Source organism: Perca fluviatilis, chromosome 19, assembly GCF_010015445.1.
Source record: "Perca fluviatilis chromosome 19, GENO_Pfluv_1.0, whole genome shotgun sequence".
Classification (NCBI taxonomy): Eukaryota; Metazoa; Chordata; class Actinopteri; order Perciformes; family Percidae; genus Perca; species Perca fluviatilis.
In genome coordinates, this window is record NC_053130.1 from 34866964 (window position 1) to 34894355 (window position 27392).

At 40.5% G+C, this 27392-nt stretch overlaps 1 protein-coding gene and 1 non-coding gene across 3 annotated transcripts; both read left to right on the forward strand.

Annotated features, from left to right (window-relative positions):
- The first annotated feature begins 1615 nt into the window (after positions 1-1615).
- Positions 1616-26036, forward strand: pitx3 (paired-like homeodomain 3). Of its 2 annotated transcripts, none has more exons than XM_039784952.1 (4): positions 1616-1875; positions 9614-9731; positions 15077-15282; positions 24488-26036. In XM_039784952.1, the coding sequence occupies exons 2-4, from the start codon at positions 9623-9625 to the stop codon at positions 25055-25057; spliced, it is 885 nt and encodes a 294-aa protein (XP_039640886.1). In that variant the 5' UTR covers positions 1616-1875; positions 9614-9622; the 3' UTR covers positions 25058-26036. The 2 variants fall into 2 exon arrangements, with proteins under 2 accessions (XP_039640886.1, XP_039640887.1); XM_039784953.1 differs by lacking the exon at positions 1616-1875 and adding an exon at positions 5647-5904.
- Positions 7487-7614, forward strand: LOC120548589. Its single transcript, XR_005637201.1, has one exon. It is a non-coding gene; the product is annotated as a small nucleolar RNA SNORA23 (small nucleolar RNA).
- Positions 26037-27392: the final 1356 nt, after the last annotated feature.

Sequence of the window (27392 nt, forward strand, 5' to 3'; positions counted from 1 at the left end):
ATGGTAAGTCCCTTTGGGGTGGACTTTGGGCTTTTTCACTTTGTAAACCTATAACATGCACAAAAAGATATATCACACAATAAAGGAAAGGGAAAAGCCAAAAAGCAGAATATGAGCACTTTAACTACTGTAGTTGAGTAAAGTAAAGCTCCTCCTTCCATCCGGTGCTCAGCTACCTCAGTCTTTGCAGCACGGCTAACTGAGCTAACCAGCTGACAGCAGCTACAGTTAGCAGCAGTAAGCGGTTAGCTTTACTTTAGCAACAAGATAAGCTTTCTGGCATTGGCGGTTGTAGCTGTGGGCCAAGGGTGGCCTGTGCCCCCGTCATTTTAAGCCTCGACCCCCCTCTGGCCCCCCTAACTGTGGCAAATATTTTATATTATTCTCTGCAGTGAAAAATAACATGTAGGTTAACACTAAATGAGTATTCTTGTGTTTATTGTTATGTGTGTATCGTTGGTCTTTTGTAGAACCAAACCTATGGAGGGTTGGTGGTATCTAACACTTGTGCTTAATATATTTGGTACCCTTAAAATCTCATGTGGCCCCAGCCTGGCCCCTCCATTTGAAATGGTCTAGAACCGCCACTGCTTTCTGTCTATCAGGGAACTCCATAAATCACAGAGAGTCAACACTTTTTCTCCATAAAATATGATCCAGTTTCACCTAAATCAGTGGTAGTGCTGTACAGTGTTTCAGGACTTCTCCCGGGGAGATCTGACCCACTCGCCAACATGACATGGTGCGAGAGCAGGCGATTGGGCCGCAGTGGGAACGACTGAGGCACCATCCTCCCTATTACAAGCCAGAGTAGCATCAAAATGATTTTGAAGCTGTCATTTTAAGGTAAAGGTAAAACAGGTACATAATGTTGCTTAATTTGCCATTTCAACTTCTTTCAGTAATTATGTTTAGACTGCCGCATTGGAATTTAACTAGGCTACTTTTAGTATTTCAGCTGTTTCAAAAGTTTTAACTGCAATTCCTTAGCAGCAAGCTGTACTTTTTTTTCTGAATTTTCAGCCTTTTCTAGTTCCCTTTGCTCCATTGTCTTGTAAATGTACATGTTTGTGTCAAAACTGGCAAAATAGATGTATTTATATCTATGCTATAACTCACTTTATGTCAAAACATGTAACACTGATAACAGGGAACTTTGTTTCTTACTTTTCAGGTTGTTTTTTTTTTGCTTAAAAATGGATTGTTGCTTAGAAATAGCTTGAACATCAAAGTGAAACAAAATATAACACAGTAATAAAATAAAACAATTCAATTTGGACCTAAAAGCTACCATAACTACCATAAATCCTGCCCCCTTTGCAATTCTAACCTGCAATGGCCGGGCAGGTAAACAAAGTGCTGCACTGTGGGGAGGCTGCATGGAGATGGAGAGATGGAGAGTGTTTGTAGACAGAGAGCCAATGGGAAAGAGAGGCGGGGGGAGTGTGTGTTTGCAATTGTGTATGCGTGCGTGTGTGCGCGAAGGAGAGAGAGAGAGAGAGAGAGAGAGAGAGAGAGAGAGAGAGAGAGTAAGGGGCTGTCCTTTCTACAGTGGACCTGTCACGCACAATATTTAGCATAAAGTCACCCCCCAACCTCCCCCCCCTATACTCTGTGTGGGGATCAAGCCTCACTACTCCGCAGCCTTCATGTTTGACAGCACAGAGGGAAGAAGAAGAACAGAAGAAGAACAGAAGAAGGAGAAGGAGAAGAAGAAGAAGGAAACTGACTGACGCTTTTTCTGACTTTCTGACGCACCGGGGAACTTTTTGTCCATGTCACCAGCAAGCCTGAGGCCAGGACACCCATCAGCCTGTAGCAAAGCTCTTTGCCTTTTCCACGGATTAATTTAACCAGACCTACCAGGGATTCGATGTAAGTGCAAATACCCGCACTTTTCTCTCTCTCCTCTATCTGTTTTTTTTATCTCTGTTTTTTTTCTTCTTCTCTTTTGTGCGTCTGGAATCCATCCAGCGCCTTTCGATTTGTGCGTAAAAGTTGACCAGACCTAACCGAGGTGTAAAGCAGGGCTTTCATTAACTAACTTAAGCTACAATTTGCAGCTTTCCATAATACCAACAGCGGTTGATCCTTCGAAGTTGAAGTACCAAGAATAGGCGTTTGAGTGCTCTGGATATGGCTTCAAACTCTCCGAGAATGTCTCAATCTGAACAGCAGGAGTTTACTTCTAGGCGTGCGTCCGCTCAGCAGATTATTATTATTATTATCGATGAGAGGCGACACGTCAGGCAACGGGACATATTTAAAAATGTGTATTGCATCTTCTATTCAGACACAATGATCACCGTCCTTACAGATGATTAAAACAGAATGTCAAATAGCAACACACGCTGCGGCTCCACGTCGGGCCTCACGGCATGTTGACGCTTTTATTAAAAACACGAGTGCTTTGTTTTGTTCAACTAAACATCCCTAAATTCTCCCTCTGTCTGCGTGTGAGGACGCACGCGGTTTAGGAATAGGGTGAAACGCTTCCACGCCTCCCCCCCCCCTTATGTTTATGCTTTCTCCAAAATGCTTCGCGGCGGCGGACGCTGTGGAAATATTTGGGAGGTCAAAAATATTTGGGCATGCGGAGGAAATTGATAGGTGGCAGGTGGTGGCTGCCGGGGCCACAGAAACAAAGCTTTAGGCTACACACACACACACACACACACACACACACACACACACACACACACACACACACACACACACACACACACACACACACACACACGCACTTCAATTTTACTTATGCTTATAATATTTGCCTCCGTTTTACAAACATTGTTACCAGATACTTCAACGTTAAATTAACGCGTTAATATTTAAGAGGGACTTCTTGACATTGGAAACTGTAGTTTGACAATAATAATAATAATAATAATAATAATAATAATAATAATAATAATAATAATAATAATAATAATAGGCCTAATAATAATAATAAAAAATATAATCATCATCATCATCATCATAATAATAATGAAATAAAATGAAGGTCCACTTAGGGCCCTTACTAGCTTTTTCCGGAGCTTTCGACAGCATCTCGGTCATCCTCCTCGGACGGATATCTGCCTGATAAAAGGCTAGGTATGCGGGCTTTATTCCGGTAGCCTCGGGCCGGTGTCCACGGCCCGTAGTTAGGCCGAGGCCGATCCATAAAGTGATATTAATACTAACAGCTGGAGCCCGTTCTGCATCAGCCTACCGTTCACACGAAATAGCCTAGATGAATACATACCGTCATTGTGGAAATCAGAATAATATTTAATAAATAGTGGAGCCCACAATGCACTGTTTACTAGCTGTAACCCAGGAGATTTATTTGATATTTAACAATATAAAAAGCCTAATCTGTAGCCTATTTTAAGCTTTAGGCAACGGTTCCTTTTACTAAACAATTTCTTTTCGGGTTTTTTTTTAAGCCGCGCTGGTCGTTTTAGGATATTTCCTAAAAATCAAAGGCACGGCGGATTCACTTTCCAGAATCCGCGGGTGTGATTTCCCCCAGCAGGCCTTTCGGTTAGTAGCCTCTTTTGCATCTGTTCCCTGGTCAGGGCGTATGAAAATAACATTTGTTTAATCGAAGTCTTACGTTTGGCCTCAGGGCACCATGTAAATGGCTTGTTTGGTGGTGCACGCGGTCACGGAGCCGTGTGCAACAACGCAGGCGTCACCGTGCGCAGGCCCCGGCCTGCTGCAGCACCGCCACCGGGCACCCAGCAGCAGCTCCACATGGCCATCAAAGCTGGGTCTGATTTCACATCTATGTCTCACTTTAGGTTGTCATTATAGCGCGTTAATCATCCTCATGTGGGAACTTAACTCCCATAATGTCTTATTAAATCACATCATAACAAGGCATTTCAAATCACAAACACAATCAGAAAAGATTTTATTGCCACAAAAAGTACACTTATGTGGAATTTGCCTTGGTGAATGGCACATACATACTGTAAACAAACAGACGAACATATTAAACATTAATATGAAATCAACAATAAACACAGAATAGCTAAAACAGACCAGAATGTGCAGCCAAAAATGTGCATTTACATTTACAAAGGCTGCATTCAAAGCGGTGTAATGACATTTAATTTCTACAAGTTTATTTTCTTTAAAACAATAAACTGTAAAAAATAAAATAAAATAAAAAAGGAAAGTTAGGCTAGGCCAAGTTAAAACACATTTAAATTCACATTCTCATAATGGCATCACTTCAACTTGACAATGCATCAGTTCATCGACATGTCGACAATCATTCCGCCTACTTAGCCTATTAGATGTGTGTGTGTGTTTTTTTTTAAATATACCCCCTGGACTCAATTCTCTAATTTAAATGATTTCCTGTTGTTAGAGTCAGAGTCAGAATCAGTGAAATATATTTTTTCGGTGCACAGTAATGCACTGTTAATATGGCCAGGCTGTGTGTTAATCAGTGCTGTGGACCCGTGTTGGCGGCCTCTCTGCCTCTATCATATGCAAATGGCTGTTATAGGAGGGCAGAAATTAACATCTACAAACATTGGACTGGAATTCCATCTGCCGCCTCCTCGAGGAGGCCCTTAATAAGTTCTCAGACAGCAAAGTGACACACATCTTAATCAACTCTTAATCCCGGGAATTAATTCCCGACGTGATGATGAATAATTCCCGGGCTAATGCCTGCAGTCCGTGGCAATGCAAGCAGTCTGCCGCGCGCACCGCCAGATGGACCCGGCAATCTCACGAAAAAAATGAGAAGATTTCCCCTTCCATTATTATTATTTTTCTTATTATCACCAGATATATATTTTAATGAGATCGGTGTCACCGGCCGACTGCTTATGCAAAGCGGAGAGTCTCATCCTGAACAGGAGCCCCCCCCCCAGCATTACCAGTAAACACACAGGTTCAGTGCCACAAGGGCTCCAGGAAATAGACTGCACCCTCTGCTATGCCCTGTAGCAGATGAAGAAGGGGGTAAAAGCTTAACCAAATAAGCTCAGGTTTTATTTTATATTTTCATAAACTTCCCTGAGGAGTTCAGAAAATCAGAATAAGTGTTTATTCAGAAACAGAATTGACTTTATTGTCATTGTAAGGACATTACATGTAATTAAAAGTGCTACTCTATGGTGCAAACATGAAAAAAAACACCAAAACACACACACACACACACACACACACACACACACACACACACACACACACACACACACACACACACACACACACACACACACATTAAACTAAGAACATGGATCAGTGAATGTGAAGATGGTGAAAAGATTAAAACTATAGAGTAAAGAGTAAAATAGTTATTGCCACAGTAAGTTACACTTAGGTGGGATGAGCCTTGGGGTTTGGTGCATACATACACCAACAAACATAATGAACATTAATATAGGAATAAACAATAAATACAGAAAGAGAAGCCACAGATCCATCTGCCTGTCAGCCACTGCTCGTTAGCTCAGTGATAGCTTGTTGGCCATACTGAGCTCGGAGTGAGGGGGAGAAGGGCTCTTGATTTTGGAAATATAATCATGCGGCACCCTTAATGTGTGTGTGTGGCTCTGTTGGGAAGGGAGGGGTGAAGGGGGTACTGACACCTTGTTCTGGGCAAAATGACTGGCTTGCATCACCTGCACGCCCCTCGCTGCCGGGCCAGCCAGCCTCTCAGCACCACATTGACACCAGGCCTCCATCCATCACTGCCACGGGCCGATTTAGCTCCCCGGACTGGCTCGCATGTATTATTCTGACCACATCATTGGACCTTGCTAATACTAGACCTGGGGGACAGCTGTTGCTCTGTCAGGCGAGGACGCTGACTGTTCCACAGCCACTGGGACCTGTTGGTGGAGTCTGTTTGATTTATAAAAAACCCAGGGAAACGGCTCAGCACAGCAAAAGGTAATGCCGCTTCAAACTAAAATGACCCACAAGAGTTAAATATAACATGTCACTTGTGTGTTGACTTCATCTATTGTTGCTTTTCGCTGAACATTTGCGGCGAGTTGTTCTTTCGACAAAGTGAAAGCTCAGTTTTAGCTCGTTCAAAAGGACGTAAACCAGTTTGATCTTAACTGAAAGAAGTCAAAAGAATCCTACAACAAAGGTGATGGCGTGGCGCTGGGTTATGTTTGCCAGATCACTCATTTTTCCTGGAACGTTTTATGAACACGGTGCTACAGCTCTATCGGATGAGGCTCGCCGAAATGTCAGATCAGGGTTGTTTGAAACCCTGACATATGTAAGATCACCTATATTCTAATATAATATAATAACAATGATCATATCAAACTAAGCACTTGCAGAAAAAGCCAAGAAGTTCAATTGAATTCACATAGTAAGTCACATTTTTTTGAATTTCACTCAGACAGATAATTAGCTGTTTTTGAGTCATTCAACGAAACAAAAGAAGAAGAAAAAGAGAAACTAAATGCGCACGGTCGTGAGCATGGGGGAAACTGATCATATCAAAGAGTCATTATTCCAAAGCCACAACCCAGAGGCAGTGTACTTACCGAGGTAATCCCTCTACTGGGAGACTTGACCTTATCCTTAGTCTCGCATCTTTTTTCCCAGAGATGCAGGGAAGGCCTCTGGCCGACAGCAGAATACTCATCTTCCTGTCTCTTAATCTTTTGTGAAATGCTCCGATCATTCTCACGGATGCTAAACAAAAACAGATGCACGTCTTTCTTTTAAAGTCTCTGGAGAATGTTTTTGTGTTAGCAGTGACAACTAGGAAATGCACAAGGCAGCATTTTATAAGGGTCCAGGCATTTGTTTCGCTGGCCAAAAATAAGTTGCAGATGTTTTTGATGGAAGAAAAAATGTTGACTCACCTATCAGGTGTCACAGATATTCAGTGGTAATAAGGTGCTAAACCTTTAATCACAGCGTGCAGGTTGGCTTTAGTGCGGCATTATGTAGTCAGACTGAGTGACACAATGTTAAGTGAGGGTGAGGAAGACTTTAAGAGGAAGCTCATGACTTGCTCATTTTTTGGGGTGCCAAATTGAAATCATTGTAATCACTGAAACCAGAAGGACATGGAGCTCCGTGGGAACAAAGTGACAAAGCACACTCTATCTGATGAGTTTCCAGGACTTTTTAAATCCAGTTGTCTCGCTTTTTGGCCTGAATTTCCTTTAAATACCGGACTCTTCATATCTATTTAAGGATTGTTTAACCCCGTTGTCCTCGGGCCATTTTCAAAGTTTCTATATCAGACATTTGGGTTTCTCTTTAACACGGATGGTTCGGTAAAACTCTTCACTCTTCACAAGTGACATTAAGGTTCAGATCTCTACTTGAATTGCATTTTGGGTGTTTTTATTCAATTGAATAGCATTATATGTACTCTGCCCCGCCAGGCTTCACATTTAACCCCAGCACAAGTCATGTGACTGGCACACAAAGGACTGGCATGGTGGCAAACAGACCGCAGGGAAACACAGAGGGGGAGGCCAAGAGAGGTGTGTGTGTGTGTGTTGTGTGTGTGTGTGTGTGTGTGTGTGTGTGTGTGTGTGTGTGTGTGTGTGTGTGACACACACACACACACACACACACACACACACACACACACACACACAGGCCTACGCTTTCCCCACAAAAGCTCCATTTGCTGCTCCTGAAGCTCTTGACCACAGCGGTGACTACATACAGACACCGGCAACAGCTCCCGCCCAGTGTTTGATTTCCAGGGCCGAGGCTGATCGCCTTTCTGAAATCTCTGATGACATGGACTCATTGTAGTCTACGGCAGCCTTAAGACTTTCCTCTAAACCTGTCAACTTGAGCTTTTACTCCCCAATGTCCTGGGAAATGCAAGGCAAATAGAAAAGGAGGGTAATCAGTGGCAGCACGCTGAGTTGAACTGGGCCGAGGCGTCACTTTATGCCTGCTTCGTCCCTTCTGTTCCTCTACGGAAATACGCTCCACATTTCTCTGACTTCTTCTTAAGTCGCGTACTTTGCCAGCTGAATAACTCCTAAATGTACTGTAAAAGTGTATTATAAAGTAAAATGTATAATAATGAAGTCACATGAGAACAACATGAAGCAATGTTACTTTTTGGAGCACAACTTTGGATGCATTTTTTTTGGATCAAACACACGCGAAGTGTAGGACAAGTATTATATTTATGCTTATTTTTTGGACTTTATAAGTATTGTAGCCATAAATCATTCAAAACCTCTTACAGCTGGGATGGAGTGTATGCCCCACACACACACACCCTCACATTTTCAAGCTGTTAACTGATCGCGGATAAATAATCGACCAGCTATTTTTGGGCTCTATTGAGCAACAGTTCTATCTCACCGGCTACAATTAGTCTTGGAAACATCATTGTGTATTTGACGGGATTAACTCTACTGCTCTCCCCACGTAGCCCAAAATAGAGTCATTTCAGGGCCGGTCTGGTTATAGCTGCTTATGTCAGGCTCATACAAAGGGATCGGGATTACAACCACAGCGAGGGGGCAATGGAAAGATCAGAGAGAAAATAGAAACAGAATGCACCTCCAAATTCAACAAACGTACACAAACCCACATCACATGGAGAATATACTGATTTAAATAGCTAAATTGATATTTTGCCCAAATAGGAAACTAAATCTATACGGACCCTTCAAGGAGAAAAATAGCGTGTATGTTTGGGACACAATGAGATCAGACAAAAAAAGAAAAATGCATTTACATAAATGTAGCAACAACAAAAACAAAACTGGTAATCATGACAAAATTAGATGAATTATAAATGCTGTATAAATGACTGTATTATTAATGCACTGACCTTTAAAATCGATAGATTTTGTTGTATTTGTCTCTTTCCGCTCTACTTTTGTCTGTTTAGGAAAATATAAACTGAAAATGTTTTGAAGACCTAGACGTCTTTCTGTCCAAAAAACAACAACCACCACCATTCGTCTGTGTTGGATCAGGCTATCAATAATTCTATTAACGCCTCCTGTCCTGTAACTGTGTCCAGAGGAAAATATAACCCCTGTGTTGTGTTCAGTCAAATGATCCAAATGACTGAAAAAATAAAATTATGAAAATGTTATTTGCAGCCTACTTCTTCAGAATACTACAGGAACCGAGTCACAGCCACACAGAGCAGCTTCATATGGAATACGTACAGTGTTCCTGATTAAGTTATAGGAATATTACAGGGATATTAGGCAAGTATGTCAAAATGATCAACCAACTGAAATATTATGATGATGTGGACTTTATATTATGCATATTACAATTAGAATTGTAGTGGTGTTAGTTAAAGTTAGGATATAGGGATGCTGTGACAAAATACAGACACTCAGACCCTTAGAGGACAAAAATGTCCCATTGAAAGCCATCATAACCATAATTCTTTTGATCCCATGTTGTTGAAGATGTTGTGGCTGCACTCAGCTGGGAGGATGACATGTCTCTCTCTCTCTCTGTGTGTGTGTGTGTGTGTGTGCGTGCGTGCGCATGTGTGTGTGTGCGTGTGTGTGCGTGTGTGTTTGTGTGTGTGCGTGTGTGTCTGTCTGTCTGTGTGTGTGTGTGCGTGTGTGTGTGTGTCTGTCTGTGTGTATGTGTGCGTGTATGTGTGCGCGCGCGTTCGCAGAGCCTGGTTATGGATTTTAACCTGCTGACGGACAGCGAAGCCCGCAGCCCGGCGCTGTCGCTCTCCGACTCCGGGACCCCGCAGCACGAGCCGGGATGTAAAGGCCAGGACACCAGCGGTCAGTGAACACACCAGCACCGTGCATCTCTCTGGACACATGGAGCTCTCTCAGCGCCACACTGGATCGAACCAAAAATAACTTGCTCAAATAATAATAATTACAATTACGGATAGGCCTATATGTTCCGTGCACGCAGAAACACGCAGACTTAGGTAGGCTATATTATGCAATAGAAATGACAATAAAACATTCTATAATAATTAAAATAATACTAGGCTAATTATAATGATAATAATCGGGTTTGTTTCTGCGCAATATCTTCAATAAATTATGGATGCAAATCGGCTCCAAAACAAACAGATAGTAATTATTATCTGCTTTTATAACAGACTTTATGCCCTCGGTATTTCTGCCGAGGTACCAGAGGACAATTACCGATTACTTCTCGTATTTTTTTTAGCTCGATGCCAGTTTAATCAGCGCCAACTGATAAAAAATAAAATATATTATAAACTATGCAGCTTGTAAAGGGCTTTGGGAGGAATTCAATGCAAGTGGCGATCCAGCAGTGTCTGCAGGGAGGCTGATCTTCACTCGTCTTTCCGCCGCTGCCGTTATTTGTTGCGCAGGCGCAGCGGATGGACTGTAACAACGTGCGCTCACTTGACTTTGAATCATAAAATGCAAAAGAGAGAAAGCTATTTCTCCCGAGAGTGTCATCACAATCAGAGCGCACGTGGCCTGATTTGATTCAGCACAATTTGAAATCGAAAATTGAAAATCAATATTTAAGAATCTGTGTTGGATCATCTACAGGCTATTTCCCAAAAAATCAGCAAACCAAAGGAATGAATGAGTAAACTATTCCCTCAGGACTGAGAGAGAGAGAGAAACTAATTGTGCTATGAAATAATAACACAGGGTCCACTTACATACTAGCTTTTTTGAGGGAGCTTTCAACCGCATATCACGGCCTTCATTAAGGAATGGATTTCTCCCTGTTGTAAAAGGTGGTTTACCTGTCGTCGAAACGTTGATCACGTGATAACAGGTGGTCTGTTAATGCTGACTGTTGATTGGTGGAGGGTTGCTGATAATACCTCTGATTGTAAGTTTTTCTCTCTGGTTTCACTAACTGACCGTTTCAGCTAGTCCCACTTATGGAATATGACAAATAATCACCTGGATGTATTTTCTCAACTCCCTCTCTAACTTCTCCATATGCCATCTTAACCAGTGGTGGAATGTAACTAAGTACATTTACTCCAGTAGTGTCCTTCAGTCCAAATGTTGAGGTACTTGTACTTTACTTGAGTCTTTTCTTTTCATGCCACTTTCTACTTCTACCCCGCTACATTTCAGAGAGAAATATTATATTTTTTACTCCACTGCATTCATCTGTTTACAGCTTTAGTTACTAGTTACTTTACACATTAAGATTACTGCACACAAAACACATGTAGTTTATCAAATCTGATGTTTGATTCTAAAGTAAACTAGCCAACAATATAACGGCTACAAGTCCAGCTGAGATGATGAGACCATTAAACACACAACTGGTTAGATCCTTTACTCTTTCTATAATATTTTAATACGTTACATGTTCCTGATGATAGTTACAGACTTTTACTGAAGTAACATTTTTAATGCAGTACTAATACTTGTAACAGAGTATTTTTACAGTGTGGTATTAGTACATTTACTGAAGTAAAGGATCTGAATACTTCTTCCAGCACTGCTTTTAACCCACCTACCTCTCTATTTATATCTAATGGTGTGTGTGTGTGTGTGTGTAACCCAATCTAATTGCTTGCTAAACTGTGTGTGGTTAGAAATCCAGTCGTAACAAACTGTCAAAAACAAACTATTTGGGAAAGAAATGTGGTGTAAAATGCTTCGGTGTGTCTCCTGCTGCTTCAGGAGGACTCCTGGAGCTCATTCACCTCTCAGTAAAACTCCTTGGCTCTCTGTGCCTCTTTCTCTTTCGGGACCTGATGCTTCTTTTTTTATAGCGCCTAAATGCCAAGTTGATATGAATAAAAGCCCAGACGGTGTATGTTAGCCGGCCGTTTTAACATGGACAGAAACAGTGTCTCAGGTGCATTTCTTTTGCATTGACAGAAGGAATTAAGCAAATCTGTAGCTTGCGTATTATTGTTTTTAATAATGCAATTAGGGCTGCACAATATGTGATATGCGATAACGTTGTGGAATATCGTGATAACTATATAACTTTCAATAAATAAACTGATATTAAAGTGTTCTCAGTTCTGCTGCATTCAGTATTCTGCTAAAATACAACAAACTGCGTTTTGAACTCAAAATCAATAAGAGGAAGTCATTTCCTACTTTCTTTTATTGAACAAATTGAACATTGAATTGAATATAAAAGTCAAAAAAGAATAATAGTTACATTTTAAAGTGCAGTTTTCCACATCGCGACATATCGCAGCCTTTTAACCATGTGTAGATTGCGCCAGTTGATCACGATATGACCATCAAAAAATAACATATATTGTGCAGCCCTAACGTTATTATTTTTTTTCTAAATCTGTGTAAATCTAAATCTAATTTACATCTTTTATTGATCTATATTTTCACAATAAAAGCCTCAAATATTGTTGAGTTTGCGTACAGTTCAATAAAACACAATGATTTAAATGAAATAAGAAATATTTTGCAATCTTTTGCATTAAAGTATGATGCCATATTCATCTCAATAATATGATTAAACATTCTGTAATGAAAAACCTTCACATGGTTGTTATTTTTTAAGCTAATTTCAGTATTTTGAGATTTCACGTGTTTAAAATTTGACTACTTTTTAGTCCAGCAAAATGACGAATAATTGAAGAGTTAAGCCTCCCATCCCCAAATAATATGTACAAGTTGAAGTTTATTTGTCCCGTTGCAGAGCCCTTCATTTTGGTTTGTGGTTAAAGTTCTGTGAGAGTGGTGAAGGCTATTGCCCTTCTGGATCAGCTCTTTCACACACACAGAAGATTCCAGCAAATAGTCATGTCCTTGCGATTGCAAAATGAGTTATGACTACATGAATACGTTCTGTCGTGAATGACCCATTATGGATTTTGTTTTTAAAGGTTAGCCTATACCTTTATAATGAACCCAAAATACATCCTCAAACCTGGACTGAAGTAGAATACGGCTGCCGCGCCTTACCACAGCACGCTGACGCCCACGCCAGAGGCACGGACTGCCCCGACTCAGTCATCTGTGTGTGTCTTTATTATAAGCTTTCTCTTTGAAAGAAAAAGGTGCAGCTCCTGTAAAAACTGACTTTGATTTGACCCTTTAGAGTAACCATTCAGTCATGACAGCTTTTTATTTCTGTAAAAACATATTCTGGATTTTGCTGTTTTCCAGATGTTGAATAGTGATTTGGTTAAAAGCCTCTTGCGGTTGTTTCCCCAGATTAAAGCTCTCGGAGAAGCTGACCTGGAACGGCTCTGTCATGTCGGCACATTATCAGTCAGATTGCTCCTATTGTTGGTCAGCGCGCCACTCTAAAAAGGGCTGCCCTTTCCTCACTATTGTGTTATAGACTTTGGCCTTAAGTGACAGCTTACCCAGTGTCAGTTTACTGCCAGATAACAGCCTCGGCCTGGCCCTTATTGGTTTTTCCGGCAGCCCTGTGGAGCCTCTTTTTAAACCCCGCTGATCATTTCGAACTGCTCCGAGAGCTAAGCCCTCGCCAAACAGAGCCCAACTTGCCCCAGTCACAAAAGCCTGATCCGCAGGATTAGCTGGCCAACTAATTTCACTTCTTTCTGTGAGGTCCTCCAATTGCGGGAGTCAGATCTGGCAGAGAGAAGCCTTATGGCAGACATAACAGGGATGTGTGGTCCTTTAAACTCACTGCGCTGGGGCCCAAATGCAACTCACTGCTCCTGCACATCTTTGAGCGTAATGCAGTGTTTGGAATCATTCTCTCTTGGCAATGTCACACTCATGCTTGTCATTTTCCAGCCTGTGGGATGGAGGGACTTCACATGATGTTTGATCCGATATTAATATCCACTCAGTTTCAGCAGGGATAGGATAGTGCTGATGCATATCAGGGTGAAAGCTGTCGGAACAATGTGCTGTTTCACAGATGTGTAAGCTTTTTAAGTGTTGATGGGCGCAGAGCAGGATTCAAATCATCTGCAAAAGAAAAGCTCTGTTTCCACCTGCTTCCTGGCTAAGTTTTAGAAATTCTCTGAAAAAATGCTTTCACAATGTACTACTGGTTTATTATTTTACAGGTCCAATAGTACCGGTATCCTTAAAATTCCCTAGAAAGGAACTGATTTGTAATTTCTTATAGTTCCTTTGGAAGGACTGTGGAATCTGGTAACAATTTTTAGGAAAATGGATATAATTTTAGTAAAAGTCCATGTCCATTTAATTAACTCCAATTCATTTCTGTCATTTGACTTTACACTCCTACTCCACTACATTTTAGATTGATATTTTGACAGCAATGGTAACTACAGTTTCTTTGCAGATTAAAAGTTTACATACCAAACATTTATGATTAACTAAAAAGACATGTATTTGTATACATCAAACTAACCAACATTATAGAAATGTGACCACCATATCGTTTCCTGGTTCTTGAAAACTGAAATAAATGATTGTGCAAAGTTTACTGAACACTGTTTTCTCTATAATTAGTCACATTACATGCTGTAGAGCTTTCACAAACAGGTTAGGGCAAAATAAAGTGTTCCTTCTTTTCTTTTAAGCTCATTTTACTGCTGGAGGCTGTCCTCCACCCAAAATCGCTCCCATAAGTGGTATGTCCCAGCATCATTCCGACCTATATTTAGGTATCTAGTGGCGGCGCCCTCCAGTGGCCGTAGTAGTTCTGACGGGAGCAAAGCAGGAAGTAAGGTGAGGAAGTATAAGAGCGCCAAATATCCTCATAAGGAGGCAGGTTGGGGGGGTGGATGGGTCAAACAAACACAGGACTCTGACCCAGGAGACCGCGGTTCATGTCCCGTTTGAAAAGAAAAGGAAACAGAGAGTTTTTTTTAACTTAACAAACTTCACGTTCTGCGTTGCACGTGGTAACCTTCAGGACGTGAAGTCTGATTTGAACCCAAACCTCCATCTTTTTTTTTAAACTTAACTAAGTAGTTTTGGTGCCTAAACCTAACCAAACTGGTTAACGTTTTCACAACGTTAACCCTCATGTTGTCCTCGGGGTCACCCCGTTTCTAATGTTTCTATATAAAAAATATGGGTTTCTTTCAACCAAATTGCCCAAAAATAACACGGATGATGAGGATCAGACAGCAGTCTGTGATTATCCATCAATAAATGTTCCTCAGATCTATATAAGTCAAAAACAACTATAATTCTCTAATGAGGTTATTTGTCTTTCTGTGTGTGTGCAGACACCGAGAAATCCCACCAGAACCAGCTGGATGAGTCCAGCGCTGACGACGGCTCTCTGAAGAAGAAGCAGCGGCGGCAGAGGACTCACTTCACCAGCCAGCAGCTGCAGGAGCTGGAGGCCACCTTCCAGAGAAACCGCTACCCCGACATGAGCACCAGAGAGGAAATCGCAGTGTGGACCAACCTCACGGAGGCACGGGTCAGGGTAGGTACCCACACTCTGCCCTCATCATATCTGTATCACAGCAGCCGATTCCTCCCTGGTTGAAGGTGTGCTCGTCTATATCGACGACCATTCATTTAGGGGATAGCTCCTGTGCCACTGGAAGTTCCGCCGGATGTCCGTCCCCCTTCATCTGTCTTTGTGTTGGCGTTCTAACCTCCGGTGGATTTGTGAGGACTATGGTTAACTGCTCCTCAGATCTCTGCAGGGTAAATCCAGACAGCTAGCTAGACTATCTGTTTTCTGTTGCGGGTCTGGCAATGGGAGACTAAAGGTGTGCTAATCAGCAAAGAGTTTGTTAGAATGCAATTTAATGCAGCATTTTGGACACATGATGATCTTGTGGGCAAAGATTACACATTTGTGGAGAGCAAAGCTCCTTAGGAGTGGCCCCGTAGATTTGAATGACTTCTAATGAAGCCATGATTTTCCCTTTAGTGCCACCCTCAAACTTTACATTTTAAAACTTTAGTGCATAACTTTTTGATATTAATAAACCTCTGTTACATTCAAACCATTGCCAAATGAGTTGCAACAAAGCGAGTTAAGGCTAACTAAGTCCGGTGATTTTCCCGCGCAGAAACTCGAGTGAAGAGGATTACCTCTTCTGAAGAGTCCATCATCTTTTTTAATCCTCCGTGAACGATCACGGAAGGCTTGTATCATGTGGACACACCAATAGTTTTGTTGTCATTACTTAGAATTCCTCATGGGGGCGACAGAAACTATGCACTATAGGTTTAAATTCTGATAAAAAACCTCAAGGTCCTCTTACTAGCTTTTTCCATGGACTTCAACCACATGTTATGGTCTTGCGCCATCTGCTGAGGAAGACTGTGAGAAGTGTTTAAAACTGTTTTCTTTCTCAAACTACTGTCTTAAAGGTTGAGACTCAACTTTTTGGCTGAGGGGAATTAATGATGAAATTGCTCGTGTCTGTCGGATGTGTAAAAAAGCAACTGTTTGGTCACAAGTTTCCCATATGAACTTAATAGGTGTTAATGCCTCATTGTAAAATCTATTCACGCAGGTTTAAAGCCTCTTAGATGATTTAAAGATATAGTGTTATGCTGGAGAGTTTGAAAGGAGGACCCAAGTCAGGCAGGTTGATCAAACAAAAAGCGAGCTTTTATCACAAAAACTGAATCCAAAAAAGACAAGAAATACTAAATACTGGAGAAGTAAACACTAGGAAAAAGAACACTGGGAGCCAGGAACAAAAGCAGACAATGCAACTCTGAAACGAGAGAACTCCAGACTAATATAGACAAGGAAAGTAGCGTGGTAACGAGGGATGGGTGAGACACATCAATCACAAAGGCGGGAAAACACACAAGGCAGGAAGTAACACAAGACATGACACATGAGACAAAATAGAATAGGAAATAAAACAAAAACCCAGGACCATGAGGACTAGCGAATTAGACTTTTTGTCACTTGGATTGAAGCTGATGATTACAAAAACTTAAGGCAACTTTCAAAATCTTTAAATCTTGGCTATTACAATATAATATAGAAAGAGAATATAAGGTTACAGTCATCCAATGGAAACCGGTGTCATATTATTGTCACAGTGAACATATAACACTTTGAAATATGCCATTATCATTGTCAAAGCTCCACATACTGGTCCAACCCTAACTATGTTGTAGTAATGTAGGCCTCAGTCATATTATTATATAAATCAGTTTCCAGGGAAAAATATAGTCTCGCATAGCCAGACCTTCCTCCACAGCGCTGCGGAGGAAAGTCTGGCTAGTTCACACAGCATTCTGGGATGGGAGAGAAACCTGCTCTGGTTTATTGGCATTTCTTTAAACCAATCACAATCATCTTGGGCGGTGTTAAGCACCGGACGGAGCAACGTTGCCTCTGCCAAATAGCCTCAGGAAGGAACTTGTTTTGGTGGAACATGTGTACGTTCAAAAGTAGTTTTAGTCGTGGAACAGAAAACTCAGATTGGACAGATAGTCTAGCTAGCTGTCTGGATTTACCCTGCAGAGATCTGAGGAGCAGTTAACCATAGTCCTCACAAATCCAATGGGACGGCCAAAAATGAGAGACATCCTGCGGAATTTCCGGCAGCACCTGAACAATCCCGGGAATGAAAGGTTGTGGATATAGACTATGGAAAATATGCCACCTAAATGGTTAGAAAATACAAGAAAAAAAGTGAATGTAGGTTATGGGCGATGTTTTATTCCCTGTACCAAAGCTTCAGTTGTCACAGCCCACCTTAATGTCAGAGGTGCAGCAGTGTGCCCACAGCCAGTGATTCACTCACTGGAGCTATATGGAGCAGGAGGACACACATTCTGATGGATGACAATACAGTCCCTGGCCTGCCGTACAAGTAATGGATCAAATTAATGTTGGCTGGATGAAAGGTCACATAGCACACATTCTTGGTTGTTATTTTGAAAGGAAAACAGACTACACATGGTCTTGTCCCTAATGTCTATCAGCAGCCTTTCTAACCCCTGCATGCGCAAAATACTTCACCTGTCAGCTTGATCCGTGTGATTTGTCAGAGAGCTGTTGTTAGTCATCAAAGATGCAGCCTGATGGGACACATTGATAACACTATCACGGGTCTGGACGGTGCAGTATGCTATACACACTGTAAAGACCTTTGAAGCTTATTTGTGATTCCAGACTATATAGATCAAATTTACTTCACTTAACCTGTCTGATAATAGGACCTTCAGAGTATGCCACAAAAACAACTCATGCTATATGTGTTCTGGTCTCTAGCAGTGCTTTTAGCTAACTGCTAACATCAGCATGTTGACATGCTCACAATTAAAATAGCGTGGTGATGTTTAGCAGCTTACATCTGTGGCAATTCTTTTCTGTGTGATTGCCCCCTTAATTGTTTTCAGCATCGCATGAACTTTAATTTATCAAACTACCTCGTGAGTGGTAAAAGGTAAGCACTATCATTTCCCAACAATCTCTACTCATCGGTTACATGGGATTATAAAGTATAAGTAGCCTATTATGGTATATTAAGCAACGATTGCCCACAAAAACACTGAAAGATGTGGCAAGTTTTCAGCACTAATAATAAAACGATATGTAATTATTCCTACAATATCTTGGCAATACATTACAGTATGGTTCAGGCATGGTAAAAATGCATTAGGTCTAATTAACTATATTTCATATTAACATTGACTCAAATGACGAATGGTGAAATGGTAAAGTTGTTACTCATATGGACAAACCCACTGTGGATAAACTCACTTACACTACCTTTTCAGCAAATAAAAGGTAGCTAAAGGTAGCGTCTAGCTGGTGAACATAGTGCAACATTTAGGAGCTAAAAGCCCAGTGAGTATTAGACTTGGAATATGGCTGATGAATGTTGAGTAGCTCCATATTTTGCAGGCTGTGTAAACAAACAGCTGTTTATAATTAGCAAGTGGATGAGGTGATACTATATCAGATGTTGTGTTTACAGTCTTTTACACCAGTGGCCAAAAAAATCAGTTCATTATACAGGTTTAAGGGTCGGAAACAATTTGTGTGTGTTACTTCCACAGACTTAACTTCTGTTACTCTGCATCAATGTCACACTAGTTCCTGCATTGGCACTGAGCGTTTAGATGGCACATTATACCAACAGAGACTGGACTGATATCAAGGGCTATGACATTGAACTTAAATTCATTTTCACATATTTCAAAGGAAATATGCAAATTTTAATGCATTGCAGTGTAAGCATCTACAGTATGCCGACATCACCAAGAAGGCCTAAGTTCTATACATTTCTCCATTAGAAACTCAGAACTTGTCATTCAGAATACAACAGGGGTCTTCAATGTTTTTTTAAGCCAAGGACCCCTTAACTAAGAGAGAGACAGATCAGGTACCCCCTACAACATGGTATAAAATGAAGTTGCATATTAAACTGGGCCTACTATAACGTGTAGGGCAGACAAAAGCTTTTATACATAACTTTTTAGTACATAGAATACCAAGCTATTAACCCTTGTGCTGTCTTCGGGTCAAATTTGACCCGTTCTCAAAATGTCAGAAATATGGGTTTCTTTTTTAATTACCCAAAAATAACAGGGATGGATGATCCCATACTTCACCAGTACAACAAAAGATCGGATCTCTACTTTAATTGAATTTTGGGTGTTTTATTCAATTTTTTAGCATTTGAAAAAAAAAAGTTAATGTTTTGGAACAGTATCCTCGCTGAATGTTTGCCCTTCTGTGATTATCCTTCCTTTAATATTAGATTAAATAATTCATAGTTTATGCTTCTTTAACTCAAGAATTAGGTATAGTTTCCTATAAATTAGGTTTTTAATTGACCATGAATTCCAAAAATAAGAGTAAAACTATAGTGGTAGTAAGTTGGTGTTAGTGGTGTTTATACGTGGTAGTGAAAAGAAGCGTTAAATGTCAAAAAAAGCGCCAAAAACATTGAAAAAGGCGCCAAAAGTGTCGAAAAAAAGAGACGAAAACATCAGAAAAAGTGTTGATTTTTTTATTTTTGACCCAGAAAACAACACAAGGGTTAAAATAATAATTGTTGGCATGGTTTTATTAATCATGTTTTAATACTAAACATACATGAGGCACAGTGAATCCTTAGGATGAACTGTATCTGTGGACGGCTACCTTAGTGACTATCGTCTTACCTATGGGCCAGTTAGCCTATCAATGTTGTTTTTTTTCCCCCAAATACGCTGATTTAAATTTGCTAATAATATGTTGGATTCATGTTGAGACACTTTAGTTTTTGAAAAAAACTTTAAAAAAATTGACAATACTTGTGTGGCCCCCCCCTGCAGTAACTCTGAGGACCCCCTAAGGGTCCCGGACCCCTTGTTGAAGATCTCTGGAATACAGCGTGCCTGTTAGGGATTTTCATTTTCTGAGCCACAGACAGGCAATATACTCTACACTGCAATACAGTTAACATCAGTGTTTTTTTTTAAGAATTGCTTTGATCTCCTTCCTATGCAATCATTTGAGCATTCCACAGAAGACGTATTAATGTGGCAGTCGAGCCACTGAGGGACCTTGACATTCAGCCTTTCAAACCGCATTGCCTCCGAGTCACCGTAAAGATTGGGTAGCTTCTGTCCTCTGGCCTGGGGCTTCCCCTGCTGTCACTAAGTGGGATGGAAAACTCAGAGTCATGCACTTTCTACTCATATTAATGGCCAACAGCATTCTGTTACTATGATAACAGAGGATTAGATGATACGCAGCATGTATGCCAAAGCAGCAGAGAGACGGCTGAGTATCAACACAGGAAAGGCCTGTAGAAGTTACACGAGGATATAAGAGATGAAACATTTGATAGCAATTTATTTTTATGTAAAACAAACCCATACAGATGACCAGGAGACTTCTGCCAGATGCTGTATATAGATCTTCTTGTGTGCACAAACGAAAGGTTTCTGTCTAGTTCGAAGCAAAGTTTGTCCACAACTTTCCACTGAGGAACTTGGCACAGTTTTAATTTCTAAAAAACCCTCAATTTAGATTTTCCACTAAAGCTTTAATCCAATTCATATCCTCCAAATATAGGACCATAAAATGACAAATGTGAAGATTGCCATTTTCTGACATTTCTTTCATTGGGATCTCACTATTCAAATAAGTCAATGATTAGTTTTAATAAGCCTTGCCTAATATGACTGTTTGAGGATACACTTCAACTTACTTTCTGGGATCATTATGTCTTTCAAAAATTCTGGATATATATGCACACAATATTACTGAAAGTATTTGAGAGGGGTTAGGAAACTCCGACTAGATGTGTTTTAGAATTAGACTTTATTGACTCCCGACACTTTCTGATAGTTAGGGTAAAAGTCATTTGAAAATAACTTCTTCAGTCACTCTAATTTTTTTCCCTTCTGTGCAAAAATGACATGAATCTATATTATAGTTGAAGCTCTGAAAACATCTCATATAATATATAAGAGACTTACTGTATAATTGGCGACTCAAGCCCCCTTACTGAAGCCTTACTGACTGGCTGATGTTACTTTACGATTCCACTCGTCTCACTGCCATTTATCAACTTTTCAACTAATATTCCCTGCAGATTTTAATGCAGTTTGTTTACTGCACGAGTCTCCACAATCACCAGGAGAATAGCTGCTGGCAGATCAGCAAGTTGATTTAAAAAAGCTCCTCGCTGACTGTTTTAGAGTTTGCAAAGGCTCTCTCTTTCACTGAGGGTTCAGATACTTTACTTAAGAAAAAGTACTAATACCACAATGTAAAAATACCCCTGTTTCCAAGTAAAAGGCCTGCATTGAAAATGTTACTTAAGTAAAAGTATGCAAGTGTCATCATGAAAATGTAGTTAAAGTATTAAAAGTAAAAGTACTCGATGGAGAACAATCCTCCCATTTTAGAAACTGGGAACCAATCAGTTGTGTCAATCAACTACGTGTTTAAAGCTTTAGTGCGTAACATTCGTCCGTTACATTCAAGCCATTGCCAAATGAGTTGCTAATAGGGTTGGGTATCGTTTGGGTTTTTTCCGATACCGGTGCTAAAGAGATACTTTTAAAACGGTGCCGGTGCCGGTGCCTGAACGGTGCCTGAACGGTGCCTGAACGGGTACTTTTTAATAAAGTAAAAAAAAAAAAGGTAGTAAACAACAGTTGGCGACATTAAAAAACGGCTTGTTTATGGCTCAGGCCATATGGTCAAAATTAAAGATTTAATAATAATGTAATAACTATAAGTTATAATAATAACTTATTTCACCAGTAAACAACCACCAGATGGGAAAAGGGTATTTTACAATAACTTTGAATGCACCACGAGGCTACCTGTTTTAAGTGAACGCACCGTCTGTGTTGTTTAATTCCGACAACGGCAGCTGCTGCTGCGCTGCAGAGCAGACTGTTGGGTCCCGCTGTTGGAATCCTCTACAGTGAAATACAGTCACACTTTACACTGTTTAACGTTAGCTGTCAGCATTTTAACCATTGTGTTTAATCCAGCTGCTAGCTAACGGTAGGCTAACGGTAGGCTAACGTTACCTGCTGTCGAGTGTGGTGTGAAGTCAGGCACCGAAATGAGGCACCAAAATGTTCGTTCTTATTCGGTCTCGATACTACCGTTTACGTCGGCACCGATGCCCTATTGGCACCGCGTTTCGGTACCCAACCCTTGTTGCTACACACAACTCTCTCTGGATTTCTCAGTATCACTTTCATGCGCAGAAACTTCAGTGAAGACAATGACCTCTTCTGAAGAGTCCATGTTTTTATAATCCTCCGTGTCCTCCTTGGCTACTAGCAGTTGCGGTAACAAGGGCGTGTGTGATCACAGAAGGCTTGTATCATGTGGATGCGCCGACAGTGTTGTGGTCATTACTTAGAATTCCACATGGGGGAGACACAAACTACACACTATAACTTTAATCAGCTAATCATTTCAGTTATATTGTTGTGTAGTTTAATTTCTATTGAAACATCAGATTTTATAAACTACATGTGTTTTGTGTGCAGGAATCTTAATGTGTAAAGTAACTAGTAACTAAAGCTGTAACAGATGAATGTAGTGGAGTAACTAAAGTAACTAGTAACTAAAGCTGTAACAGATGAATGTAGTGGAGTAACTAAAGTAACTAGTAACTAAAGCTGTGACAGATGAATGTAGTGGAGTAAAAAGTACAATATTTCTCAGAGCAGGGTAGAAGTAGTGGCATGAAAAGAAAAGACTCAAGTAAAGTACAAGTACCTCAACATTTGGACTGAAGTACAGTACTGGAGTAAATGTACTTAGTTACATTCCACTACTCGCTTTTATGTAACGTTTAGAACTTTTTTTTTTAACATGGGTCTTACTTTAATAGTTTTGGCCATCATTCTTACTGAACTCAGCAGTTATAGTGGAGATGTGGGAAACAGCCACGTACCAACAGCAAGGAAAACTGCTGAACTTTTAGATTTATGTTTTATGTATTTCTTAATTTTCTTGGTCAGAATATTTTAATTTTAAAGCCCCTGAGTCTACAAAATATCTGTAAATCAGCCTTTTAAAAAACATCGCACTATGTGTAACTTTAGATAAAAAAAAATATAAACTCTAGGCTACTTTATACAGTATATACCTCCAGGTTTCCCTCCGTTTTAGAAATGTGCTGTGTTCCCAGATCTCAGCAGATAGTACAATGTTATCAGAATATAAATATATATAAATGATGGACAAAATTACTAAAATAAGACCCAGGTTGTGCTAATTATTTTTTCTTTAAATTGTAATGAAGAAATGAATGAATAATGAATAAAAATCATTATTTAGTATCAGTATTTTTTTATTTTATTTTCAAATACAGTTGAAGCCACTCAATAAAAACGTAGAACAATAGAAACCCCATTTTATAAATGAGCTTCCTACTATGAGTGTTGTGGTTATTTCACATATAGCTGTGCTCTTCTCACTGGTTTGAGTTGGGCGGGGCTCTGTTTGAAAAAGATGATGTCACATACTTCTGACCAAAGCACACCTACACAGTCCTGATGAAGCTGAGTATCTGAGTATTTAATAAATAATACGCGTTCTTTCTCCAAAAAATAAATGAGACTGTTCCATATTTAGTTCAGGTGGGAATCACCAGAGGCCTCACGATAACATATCGTCAAGATACTTATGTCACAATACCATATTATTGCGATTTTAAACATATTGCAATATTCTGTGATATATTGCAATGTATTACCTTTTTCCCAATTTCAAATTTTGTCCCTAAAAGGAAACTTTGTCAACATCTGTTTTACTATAGAGACACATTTTTCGTTTGTTCATCTCACTTCAATTTGTCAAACTGACCATCACATATGTAATAAAATATCCATACTTGGTGTCTGTTTATCGATACATTATTGCCATGTGAAATATCATGATACTATGCTGTATTGATTTTTTTCCCCCACCCCTAATATTTAGTCATGCATATTTCATGTTTTTAAGAAAAAAATGTAGCTTTTAAACAAAGTTTTTTCAATTCAATTTAAAGAGCTTTATTGGCATGAGAAGACATTGCTCATATTCCCAAAGTAGATAACATACAATTAAAGGAAATTAACAATGACCGGCACGACATAAACTATAACATGAACACCAACTTAAACATAAAGTGATAAAGGCACGAGGCGTACAATGGTACAGATGTTTCTCCTTTTGTCTTCTCTAGGTATGGTTCAAGAACCGCCGTGCTAAGTGGAGAAAGCGCGAGAGGAACCAGCAGGCAGAGTTATGCAAAAATGGCTTTGGTGCCCAGTTCAATGGACTCATGCAGCCCTACGACGACATGTACACTGGCTACTCCTACAACAACTGGGCTACCAAGAGCCTAGCGAGCAGCCCGCTCTCTGCCAAGAGCTTCCCATTCTTTAACTCAATGAATGTAAGCCCCCTATCCACCCAGCCCATGTTCTCCCCCCCCAGCTCCATCCCCTCCATGAACATGGCCTCTGGCATGGTGCCCTCAGCGGTGGCCGGGGTTCCCACTACGGGGCTCAACAACCTGGGCAACCTCAACAACCTCAACAGCCCCACGGCGCTCAACTCGGTAGCGGTGAGTGCGGCCACGTGCCCCTACGCCACCACAGCCAGTCCCTACATGTACAGAGACACCTGCAACTCCAGCCTGGCCAGCCTGCGGCTCAAGGCCAAGCAGCACACCAACTTTGCTTATCCGGCAGTGCAGAACCCCGTGTCCAACCTGAGCCCCTGCCAGTATGCTGTGGACCGGCCGGTATGAAGAAGAAGCTCCGACCTGACCCAACTGACCAGCTGTAAGTCCACTAGTCCCCCCCTCCCTCACCCCCCACTTCACATCTCTTCAGTTCCATCTGTAAACTGCCAGATGTGCTGCAGACTGGCAGATCGTGTTGTGATGGTACACAATAAGAATAATCTTTGAAACTGACACAGCAAATAGACCTGCCCGGATGGACCACCGCGCTTCAAAAGGAATTCTTTCCAGTTTGTGAGACTCTGTCGCTGAACTGACCAACTGCAACAAAGGATTTCTAAAGATTATGCCCATTATCATTTTGTTTCCTTCTTTTGAACTGCATGATTCGAGTAAACGTAGAAACCAAGAGTAAATAAAACACGGATGCTTCAACTGGACTGGTGGTCAACATCTTGGCCCAAAAAACATCAAATGCGATCTTTGCAACTGTCGCAGGAAAAGAGACCTGTGGTTGCAATGCGGGACAAATGGAGGATGTATATAATGGACTTTGTTTGTTTTGTATGTGACAAAAAAATATATGAAAACGTACTTTAAAGATGAGAAAAGCATGTTCTTCAAAAGCAAAGGCCCTAGGTTTATGTACTATGAGCTCATCCTTTAGGAACTCGAAACTTTGTTGTGAATTCTTCTCCCCTTTGGAAGGCCATAGGTCAAAGGTCAGCTTGGATGGGCAAGAGGAGGGCAGTCCTGGAAAGTGAACGCAACCTCATGCAATTAAACACAAAAACAACAATTTACTTACACATACCAGAATATCAGATTTTTCAAGTAAAACTCTAAAAAGCCATTGAGTATATAGATTTGTGTGGTGTTATACAAAGGGAGTCCATGACTGTAAAAAAAAAAAAATGTATGTAAGAGTGCAGTTGTCATAACAAAAAAAAACAAGCTTTTTTTTTCCTGGTGTAGCCTGCTTTGTCTCATTAAAGAACCAATTAAAGGATCCGTTTTTATGAACAACAAAATGGACTTCACCATTGAACGGAACAGTACATGTCCTTTCATATCTCTAATCTAGAGCCTATGGCATTAGTTGAGTGACACAGACCAAAACACAATGTTCTCACGACAATGAGCACAACGCCATGGAAACCCCGACTCACTTCCATGGCAACCCTTATGCAATGGCTGGAGGTAGAGAGGTGGGGCGATAGAGATGTTCCTGATGGCTGCTCACTGATATGTTTGACCTACACTCGGAGCGGTAACAGCAGGCTATCCAGTAACACAGCAGGAATCCACAGAGGCCGAGGCTGAACCAGGGCCAGGATTACATGAGGGCCTCAAGGAGCCACAGACCATCAATCCCCATCAGCCCCTGCAACTGTTTATTGCTCTGACATTTCCACCGCTGTTGTCTTTTCTTTACGCCGATTTAAAAGGTAAATCTTTTACATTTTAACCCTTGTGTTGTCTTCCCGCCGACCATGAACTTCCGGGTCAAAATTGAATTTTTGGCGCTTTTTCCCAATGCCTTTGATGCTTTCTTTTTTAAACGTTTTTGTCACTTACAGTATTTCAATGCTTTTTTTTTATTTATGGTAAATAAACCTTAATTATAAGACATTATACCTATTTTTTTGTCAAAACAAAGCAGAAATTATGGATTATTTTGACTAATAGGTAAAATCTGAGGAATCCCAGACTGGATTATGTCAAAGTTTAGTCAGGAGACTGTTTTGAAACCATTTAAACATTTTTTTTCCAATGCTATAAAATTGAATAAAACACCCAAAATGTAATGAAAGTCATCATTAATTTTAACTGTGAAGAATGTTGTATGGGTTGCATACAGCGCACATGCATGCATCCATGTTATTTTTGGACAATTTGGTAGTGATGGCCAAATGACGCTTCGTGAAGCATTTTCTTTATTTCCTGAACCCACTAGATGGCGCTTTTATTAAACCGTGGGTTGAAAGCCCACTGAGCTGCTGTTCCTTGAGTGGTTTTCTTCAAACCGAGAGCGCCATCTAGTGAGCTCAGAAAATAAAGAAAATGCTTCACGAAGCTTCATTTGGCCATCACTACAATTTGGTTGAAAGAAGCCCATATTTATGATATAAAAAACTTTGAAAACGAGGACAACACGAGGGTTAAATCACAAAGCTTCTCTTGAACTTCTTGTCATGAGGGTGGAAATGTCTCAAGACTCAAGTCCTGCCGCCACTACCACACAAAATACTACTACTGCTGCTTATACTAGTATAACTACTGCTCATAGAATTTATTTTAAACAATTGTTATTAAATTGTTCTTATACATATTTTCATACATATATAAATAAGTGACACATATTAAAAACTTCAGTGTTTTAAAGAGGACATGGAAAGAC